The sequence below is a fragment of the Peromyscus leucopus genome, chromosome 4, assembly GCF_004664715.2.
Source record: "Peromyscus leucopus breed LL Stock chromosome 4, UCI_PerLeu_2.1, whole genome shotgun sequence".
Classification (NCBI taxonomy): domain Eukaryota; kingdom Metazoa; phylum Chordata; class Mammalia; order Rodentia; family Cricetidae; genus Peromyscus; species Peromyscus leucopus.
In genome coordinates, this window is record NC_051066.1 from 86062879 (window position 1) to 86073693 (window position 10815).

General features: G+C 35.6%; 1 protein-coding gene across 1 annotated transcript; it reads right to left on the bottom strand.

Moving 5' to 3' along the window:
* Positions 1-3333: 3333 nt before the first annotated feature.
* Positions 3334-4278, bottom strand: LOC114687516 (olfactory receptor 4K3-like). Its single transcript, XM_028862124.1, has one exon. The coding sequence runs from the start codon at positions 4273-4275 to the stop codon at positions 3334-3336; it is 942 nt and encodes a 313-aa protein (XP_028717957.1). The 5' UTR covers positions 4276-4278.
* Between the last annotated feature and the right edge of the window lie 6537 nt (positions 4279-10815).

Here is a 10815-nt window from a genome sequence, read left to right on the forward strand (position 1 = left end):
AGATAGAATATCAAACAAATATTGTTGGGAAAACTAGATACCTACATGGAGAAGAATGATATTAAAACCTAATATCTCATCATGAAAATAAAACTCCAAATTAAAAAAGAAAAATACCTTAGATAAAATATGAAACTCCTAAACTATTCAAATGGCTATGAAGTTTAACCAGCATTACAGTATCAAGCACAAATTCTCTTCAATGGAAAAGTATCCAGAATATAGTTACTTACCCTATCAGTATAATGCCATTATTACAGTAGTAGATAAATCTCGCCAGGTAAGTTTGTATTTTCCCATCAGGATCTAGAGTTGAGTAAGGACATTGAAGTCTTTTCTTCCCCTGTGCCTTGTGAATCTTTTGGCAATATGAATACTATTGAATAGGACGAATTTAGAGGTCAATTTCTCTGTGTCCTGAAACCAAGGTATGCTGTTTATTCATCAACAGCATCTTTCTTTATAACAACGGTGGGCAAACAAGGGCAAAGGCAATAGTTGATGATGTTGAGATACATCTGCAGCCTCACTGACCAACAGCAATGTATGTGGACTTACAAATATTTTTGTTGAATGTCTCATGTCTGTTAAGCACTGAATAAAATATAGTACTTTAAATAATTAATCAGTGGACTTCTGGACATAGTCTTCATATATATTAAATTTCATTATATTATAAGGTATTAAATAATTATTTAAAGGCTAATTTTTGGTGCTTGATTGAGATAAATTAGAAATCTCATTAATATTTATTTATACATTTTATTATGACACTTTATTTATCTAATTAAAATAACTAAGAAAGGTTCAGTGCTGTTCCTTGTGCAGATTATGATTGTGTTTCATCTTTTCTTAATTTTTTTTATGTCCACCCATTAGTGTTTTAGTAGATGACTATGATGAGGCAAAATTAATGATGTTGGACATTTGGCAAAGGGAGTGAATAATTTGGGGTATTTAGTGATATACAGAATAATATTCAAGTAATATTTACTAAGAAGTTTTATCTCATTATTTCAATATCATATCTTGCTTTTTTCCTTTAGAAAGAGATCTTTGAATTTAACTCTCTTGTTAAGCCTTTTTCCTGACTATGACCAATAACAATTTGTAACCAACCCCCTTCAGTGATAATAACATCCATAACCCTTCTTTTGGGAATGTGGTTGTTGTTTTCTCTAGACTATTTCCTGTTGTCTGGAGGTGCTGGTATCTTTGGGGGAACCTTCAGAAAATTAGGATAATAATGAAATATGGGCTGAAGTAGTCCATGACGCTGCAACATCTCAGCCAGAAGCCTTGAAGCTGTTTTGGATGCAGAATTTTGAGGAGACTGTAATAGAAGTATTTTGAAAGGATGAATTACATAGGCCACCTGTTTTTCTTGGTGTTTGGCCCCCTATTCCTGAAAACATGTAAAAATTTAAAGATAACATATGTTATAAATATGGAATATGTGTTGTGCACAAGTCAGTTAAAGATGATTTTTTCTTTTGTTTTATGTTTGAGCATGTAAAATATAGGTTACAATATCTTGTAGTTCTTCGAGGTTCATTTTTTGCTTTGTTTTGTTTTTCTGTTTTTTTAGTTGTTTGTTTGTTTGTTTTTATGTCTGTGGCCAGGACTTCAGAGTGTCTTCCCTTATCAAACCTGATCATCTTTAACCTGGAATGAATCCACAACTTCTCATTCCTATGGAAATAAAAGCATAACCTCTCCCAAAGCAACACACATTTGACTTAAATTTTGAAAACAAGATATTCTTAAAATATATAAGTTGGTTTAATCTAGCGGGTTTTATAATCCATTGTCTCTATACAGCCAAAAATTCAACAACAATACAATAACATACAGGATCCAGAATCTCTGTGTATTTCCCATCTTTATGTGGCTTGTTTCTCTTATAATATTTTAGTCCATTTTTAAGGACTTTATTTGTCCCTGTGATTCTTCCAATCATGGTCTCAATATCTCTCCTCAAGCAATCCCTCCTTTCTCTCTCACTGATTGGACTTCCGGAGCTCCACCTGGGGATCTCTGCATCTGCTTCCATCAGACACTGGATGAGAGTTCTATCATGACAGCCAGGGTGTTCTGCCATCTCATCTCCAGAGCAGGTCAGCTCAGGCACTCTTTCGACCATTGCCAGTAGTCTACTGTGGAGATATTTTTGTGGAATTCTGGGGACCTCTCTAGCCCTCTGCTTCTTCCTATTCCCCTATGGAACTGGACCAGGCCCTCTGGATAACTGAGACAGTTGATTAGCTTGAACTGTTTGGGAGGCCCCCAGGCAGTGGAGCCAGGACCTGTCCTTGATGTCCATGGGCTGGCTTTTTGGAACCTGGGGCCTATGCTGGAACACTTTGCTGTCAGCTTTGTTGTAGGGAGGAGGGGACTGGACCTTCCTTGGCTGAGTCTACCAGGCTGGGTTGACTCCCCAGAGGAGACCTTGCCTTGGAAGAGGTGGGAATGGGAGGAGGATTGGGGGGAGGGCTGAGGGCTGGGAGGAGGGAGGACAGGGGAATCCATGGCTGAGATGTAAAATTTAGTTAATTATAAAATAAAAAATATTTTTAAAAAGGATTTTATTTCATTATTTTAAATCTACACATTTTTATGACATTCTATATCATTTTTCTTTTCCCTCCCAAGCCTTTCTACATTTTTAAACATATTGTAACCCATTTATGGTTTTTTTTTTGTCTGTCTGAATCTGCCTTTATTGCATATCTGAAATCTCTTTCTAACCACATGAGCCTTTAAACTACTAAGCAATAGGGTGAGGACCTCTGCCTCTATTGTGGCAGCTAGCTCCACTCTGCTTGGTTCCCTGAAAGCCTAGCTTCATGGTGGAGATAACAGCAAGAGCCACTTTTATCACTCCAACTCTGGGGAGTTTGGTGATCCACACTGCCACCAAAGAGTGCACTGCCTGCTGCTCATAAACCCCACTTAAGTGTTTGGTAGCAGGGCCTCCTAAAAGACCTAGGCCCATTTTTGTGGCTAGAACTGAGCAAGGAAGCCCTCTCTTAAAGGAGCCACACCTTTGTTGCCACTGGCTAATAGAGGCTACCCAAGAAAAGGCAGTTACCAAGAAGCTGTGCTTGACTGGGCTTTTGTGTGTTTGGCATCCTTTATTAAGCTATGCCAGGTTTATGTGAAAATTCTGACCCCATATTGGCAGAATTTAGATTAATAAAAATGGTTTAATTTAAGTTATAGGAGCTAGATAGAAATAAGACTGACCTATCATCCATCCAATATTATAATTAATATTAAATCTCCAGGTTGGTTATTTGGGAACTGGCAGTTGAGAAAGAAGAGGCCACCTTCTTATAAGGAATTTAATTTGGGATACAGAAATCTGCTTATGAACCTTTTCATAGCATTTTTTATCTCTTTATTTCTCAGTGTATAAATGGATGGATTTAGGAGAGGTGTAAAAACAGAGTAAAATACAGCAAAAAATTTGTCTAACCAGGTGATATTTAGTGGCCACACATAAATGAAGATGCAGGGTAAAAAAAAGATCATTACTACTGTGAGGTGGGCACTGCATGTGGACAGAGCCTTAGCTGAACCATCTTTAGATCTCTGGCGAATAGTGATAAGGATATATGTGTAGGAAATGAGTAACAGAATAAAGCAGGTAAGAGCCACAATCCCACATTCAGCATTCATTAATGAATTTAAATCATGAGAATCCATGCAGGCCAGCTTGATCACCAATGGCATGTCACGGAAAAAGCTGTCTATATCCTTGGGGCCACAAAAAGGCAACCGCACAACCACTACCATGCAACTTATACCATGTATACAACCAGTGATCCAGGAAGTCAACACCAACCCAGTGCATCTTTTCAGGTTCATAATGGTGAAGTAGTGGAGTGGTTTACAGATGGCCACATAGCGGTCATAAGCCATTACCACCAACAACACCATCTCTCCTGCACCAATGCAATGGGCAAAGAAGACCTGAGACATGCAGCCTGCAAAGGAAATGGTCTTGCTTTCCCAGAGAAAGTCTGATATCATCTTAGGAGTAGTGTTTGAGGAAAGACACATATCAACAAAGGACAAGTTGGCCAACAAGAAGTACATGGGAGAGTGGAGATAGCGGTCAGTGGTGATTAAAACAAGGATGACAACATTTCCAGACACAATGAGCAGATAAAGTATCAAAAACATCACAAAGAGTAATATCTGAAGATTCTTTGAGTGTGCAAGTCCCCAAAGTATAAATTCTGACACCACAGACTGATTTCCTCCTTCCATTTTATTCAATGTGTCCTCTGAAGTACCCTGTAAAGAAAGAAAGATTATGAATTAGTAGTATGAAGAATTTTATTTCCTTTGTAGAACTTGACATTCCCTTTGAAACTTACCTGAATAGAAATACATAAATGTAAAGAGAAATCTAAGGGAAATGTAAGTGACATGCTGAACAAGTGAAAGCTAATGCTCCAAGAGCAACGCTTCATGAAGAGAAGCAGCAGGTGTGACTGTTATACACATGCTCTATCAGAATATTTCTCTTATAAGAGAGCAATGAGGAAGCAAGACAGCAATATGAAAACAAAAAAAAAGTGTGTGGTTCCTTAAATAAATTGTCTGAATTTGTCACTAGCAATCATAACATTCCACTATGAAGATGATGGTTAAATTTGGAAACTAGTGAGAAGTTGCTTTTGAATATCAGTGCAAATGATCTGATAGACTGCCACCATTCTTAGCAGAATGCTTAATGATTTCACTGGACATCAGTAGAATTATTTCTGTGACATCAGATAATTAAAATTTTAGCTTAAAACTATAAAGAAAATGATGAGAAACCTCAGTAAGGAAGCAAACAAAACAGAATATCATATAAGATATCGATAAGTATCAGAGTGAAATGTACAAATCAGGTGCACAGTTATTCATAAACAAATGTATATTACAGAATTTATTTATTCAACTAGACTAATTAACTACATATCACTGATAATACCTATAGAAATAGATTGACTAAAGAACATAGCAAAACATATTAAGACCTGAGCTCTAAAAACCACAATTAGTTCAATCTTAGCAGGAGACAATATTGATCTTAAATTGCATAAACTAAACTAGAGAGCCCTTAGATTTTGAAATATTATAATTTCCTCACAAGATTAGTATATCATCTTCATCAACCTGTGACCAGTATATTTCCTCATAATATCATTTATCTACTGATCATCTTTGTTGTTATAAAGAACAGAATAAATTACATATGCATGTAAGCATACTGTTAATTGACTGACAGCCTTGGATGAGTATGATGTTATATTTTCAGTAAACAACTATTATTAACATCAAGGCACAGGAAGGGTGCTTATATTAATCTAATAAAAAAATACTCAAACCAGATATTTCTACTCACTACAGTTATCCTCTTGGTGCTATTCAACTTTATTTTATCCTTGATCAGGTGAACAATGAAATCCTTGAAGTCATCATCAGAATTACTTTACAATCCTGTTTTCCTGAGAAGGGTGAAGTAAAGATGAAAACCAAGAAAGTTCTGAAGACATCAGGTAACACATCCATCTGCTATAGAAGTGTGATGGCAGATAAGTAAACACACATGACTTACAGAGATTGACTTTCAGGACTGACCACAGATCATTTGACAAAAAAAAAATTAGGGTGCTCATCCTTGCAGAGACTAATTCTTCTTTTTCCTAGAAGACAATAGTTGGCAGAATATTTAATCTGATTTTCACAGTTCTCACTTAACTAGTTTTCATTTTCACTCTTATTTCTGCTCTGAAAGTTATCATATCTACTATGTACTCTTTTATTTAAAAAATATTTATCCGGTTAAGTGGGAAGGATATTTGAACAATGTTAGCTGTATACTACTTTTATGGACTATCAGATAGAGAATGATGACATTCTAGTGTAGACGTAATAACACATGGAATAAGAGAGGTAGAGAAAATACATAAATTGGCCTATAATAATGACAGAGGACAAAGAAACCATTCTCAATTCCACACATAGTGGGTCAAGGTTAAAGAAGATAACCAGAAACATTTTAAGAGCTGCCTTATAGAAGAATATCAGAGAGATGAGATGACTTACCAAACACAAAATTTTCTTTTGGATCAGAAAGAAAACACATCTAATGTGTGCTTATGAAGATTTCCATGATGTGTAGAGACAGTCTTCCCCTCATTTAGACCTATATTTGCTTCCTGAAATTTCCCCATGGGTGAAATTCACTTGTTGTGTGTTCTGACCCAAATGAGAATGTTGGAGATAATTACTTTGGACATCTCTTAGGGATTTCTCCATTTAAGGTGATACTCAGTGCTACATAATTGTTGAAACAGGAAGAGACTAACCTCCTTTTAGTTACCACAGCAAGGATTAGAACTAGACAACTTTTCAAAATTATTCACTTCTCCGATAAGGACTAAGAAGAAGCTTTCTTCTGCCTGATCTCTTACTGTATGAATGTAATTAAAGTGAATTAATTTTTTGTAGTTATGCAACCATGTACTGTAAAAATTTAAGATATGCCGGGCGGTGGTGGCGCACACCTTTAATCCTAGCACTCGGGAGGCAGAGCCAGGCGGATCTCTGTGAGTTCGAGGCCAGCCTGGGCTACCAAGTGAGCTCCAGGAAAGGCACAAAGCTACACAGAGAAACCCTGTCTCGAAAAACCAAAAAAAAAAAATTTAAGATATTACCAGAACAAAACTCATGCTGTGAAAATATTTCCAAATGCATGACAAACTGTGTCAAATATTGGTCACATGACTGATGAGGGAAGTTCAGTGTACTCTGTAACTGTATGTGATGCTGACAGGTATGAAGTGGTACCACAAATATTAACTACATAGAATACAAATATTTATTCTATTGTTAGAAAACTAGGGGGTATATAACTTTCAAACAATTCACTTGAGATGGAGTTGCAGTAAATTCTGCTGATCACAAAATAAACGTGCTACATAGTTTTTTTTTCCTAGTTGGCATACCTAAATTTTAATTATCAGCAATTATTGCTGAAGCTATTATTTTTCTTATAAAAATGTACATATATATGCATAGTGTAGCTTTATCAGCATCTTTATCCAAATGAGACAACACTGAATATTAGTAGATATTTCTTACAACAATTAAGTGAATCCAATGTATAAAATATGGGCTTATGGAAAGCAACAATTTTGGTAACTGACAAGAACATATTCTAAAATGTACACTAATGTAGATAAGTAGGAAAATCAACTATATTTAAACTTACATGTGTTTCTTCTAGGATGGTTTTTCAATGATACTATATATTGTCATTTTAGACACAGATTGTGGCACTTTGAATCATAAAATGCCTATTTACATCCCTGTAGCCATAAGTTTTCTCAGGTACCACCCACCCTGTGGTCCTGTAGCCACTTACAAAATAATCACTCAAAGGCTTATATTTAATACAAACTGTATAACCAATGGCTTAAGTTTCTTACTAGCCAGCTCACTTAACCCACTTCTATTCATCTATGTTTTGCTACATGGCTGTGGCATTACCAGTCTGCTGGCATCTTGCTCCTTGGGCAGTGGGCTGGTTTCCCTCCCACCTCTGCCTTTCTTCTTCCTGTCTCTCTCTCTTGGATTTCCTACCTAGCTATAACCTGAATTGTCATAGGCCAGAGCAGCTTCTTTATTAACTGATCATATCAACAAATAGTCACAGCATACAAAAAGACCATCCCACAGCATATCCTTCTATAATAGTAGAATAATATCCTTGCCCTGGGAGTCATCCTCAAAGTTCATGATTTATAGAAAAAGACATACAATCTTTATTGTGTTTCAGGAGACTTATATACCACCAAGGTCTAAAAGCTTATATAAGGTGCCAGCTCCCAAGCTGCAGGGTTCAGGAAGAAGATGGGGCCTGAATCCTTCAAAAGAAACCAGACCACATGGTGGAAATGAAGCACAAATTGAGACATGACTTGAATGTATGTCTCAGAATTTAGAAACTTTTGGGGTTTATCTGGGCTCGTTTTATTTAATCTGCAAAAAAAAAACTGATAAGAACTGAGACTTTTTAATATATAGTCACAGAATTTGTTCTATGTGTTCTCCAAATTCTGGTCATCAATATCTTAAGCTACTCTCTATTTACAACATCATTCACTACCCATTAAATCTGCTAGAATTTATTTTCTCAATATTATTTTATTTTTGTGACTGTGCTTTGTTTTGTGTGTGTGTGTGTGTGTGTGTGTGTGTGTGTGTGTGTGTTTCCTTGTTTGCTTTGCAATCACACTTAGTTTAAATGAGATGGTGAAATTATCCAAAGATCTAAGAAATTATAGCAATGTCCCTCATATCAGGAATAGTCCATGTTTCTTTCAATGGCCAAGTAAAAAGCTGTGACACTAAAGACAGTCTCCCCTCTCAACCTCACCCAGGCTGTTTCTGGATTCTGTAGCAGTTTCTGGTCACTGCATGAATAGTTTATCATTAGCCAAGCAGTTTGCTCAGAAGGACAAGTCACATAAAAGCCATTCCTCAGATATGTTAATGCTTTCAAAGTATGTGTTCGAGGTATTCTATACTATTCTTTCTCTTCAAATTACTGCTTTCTCTTCTAGTTGTGAAGAGGTAAGTGGATGACAAAATTTATATATCAGTAGAAGCAACTACAGTATAGAATTCCACTGATATTTTAATGCTATGATCAGTTCTATGCTATAATAATTCATTCTGCAGAATTCAATTATATTATTTCTTTAGGAAAACAATTGAAAATCCTGTGGGGTTACCTTAAATGCTTAGAAGAATTAACATAAGTAATATTCAAAAGGATAACCCTTGTGATAAGTGTACTTACTAGTATCAATAATTATTGACTCCTATACCCAATTTTTGAGTTAATATATTTTCCTTCTCTACCCAGTGATTTTATACAAATTTTTTACCACAAAATCTAGCATTTTCTTGTCTATATCCTTTCTTTAAATGCAATTCCAGTGACACCTGGTTTGGTAAATTTCATTCAAGTACATGTTGTAAATTGTATTGTTAAAATTGTGGAAATTCTGAGAAGTATTGATTGGGTTATCCTATTTCAGAAACAATGTTTTCCAAATAATGTATTTTGTATCCTGGGATATTTATTTCCCTTAAATGTATATTTTAGGCTAATATTTTCATCTTTTCCTATAAAATGTTATTTTAAACTTTAAAAAGAAAAGAAAAAAATTAAGGCCTGGGAACTTTTCTTAGCAAATCCAGGATCAAAGAGTAGACCTGTGCTTAAACCCTGATTTCCATTTTTCATCTCAATGATTTCTAAAATATCCAGATGTTTAAAAAAAATTGAAACATATATTAAAAGTACAATTTAATGATTGAATATAAAGTCAATATTATAAGGATTTTTGTATTTAATAATGCTTGGCCCTTCATTATTGTAATAAGCATTGTGTATGATTCAGGAGAACTCCTTCAATGAGTGAAAATTAATAATAGAACCATTACAAAATTCTAAAATTTCTTGAGCCTTATTAAAAACTCTAAATGAACTTTGAGAAGGTTACACTATTAAAAAAACCCTAAATGAAGACTGTATTTTGTCTTTACCCTCTTAGCAACATAAGAGGAGAATTCAACATAAATTCTGAAGATATGACCCATAATAAACCATTAAGGGTGAATCTATTTAGTCTTATTCAAAACCCAAAGTCAGATATTAGCATGAAACCTTAAAGATCCAGAGAAGCAGAGCAGCCAGTCACCTGAGACTTCTAAAAAATCTCAGACTGAATGGGGGTTCCTGTCTCTACAAATCCTCAGACTCAATAGGGTTGAGATCCTGACTCTACCTACTTCATATTCCTCTCTCCACCTACCTAGTGCTGGGATTAAAGGTATGACCCTCCCATGTGCTGGGATCAAAGGCATGATATCCCAAGTGATGGGATCAAAGATGTGAGCTACCACTGCCAGCTGTTTCTTTTTCAGACTGGTTCTATCTCATGTAGCTCAGGGTGGCCTTGAAATCCTGATGTTTCTACTTCTTCTTCCCAAGTGCTGGGGTTAAAGGTGTGTGCCCCCACTGCCTGACCTCTATGGTTAACTAGTGGCACACAATTGCATAATTTCAGCATTAGTATAGGGTACTTAGGTAATGAAGAAAGTAAAGGAATTCCAGGCTTTAAGATTCCATAAATTGAATTATTTTATTTATACCTCTCAAATTGGTTAACATTCTCCATTTTCCAGATTTCTCTTTTATTACAAATATAGAAGAATTACAAGGACTAGTAGTTTCCTCATTGTGTTTAGCATCTAACTATTCTTTTATTAGTTGTTTAAGCTCCTGTAATTTTTCTTTAGTCAAGGGCCACTGCTCCATCCATGCAGGCTTATTAATTAGCAATTTAAAGACAGAGCAGTTGGGTTACAGGCAGTTGCCCCTATTTCAAATTTGGACAGCCAATTCCTATTTATCCTGTTGTTGGACAACCTGTATAGCCTGTGGTTTTCCTGGATAATTTTTTTCAAAAACCTTTAAAGGGACATATCCCATTTTCAACATCATTTTATGAGTTGACTTTGAAATTGTAGTAATATTAATTTTAGCTCCCCGCTGTCGTAACAAATCTCTCTGTTGGTTTTAAAAATGATAAGTGACACTGGTTACCATACAGAAAAGTCATGAGGCATGACAAAACTCTGTATCAGACCTTTATTAGGAGGAAGGGTGGGGAACAAAAGAAACAGGCCTGGGGAGAAGCATATGTGGAAAGCAGAGAGATAGAAACAGAGAAGAGA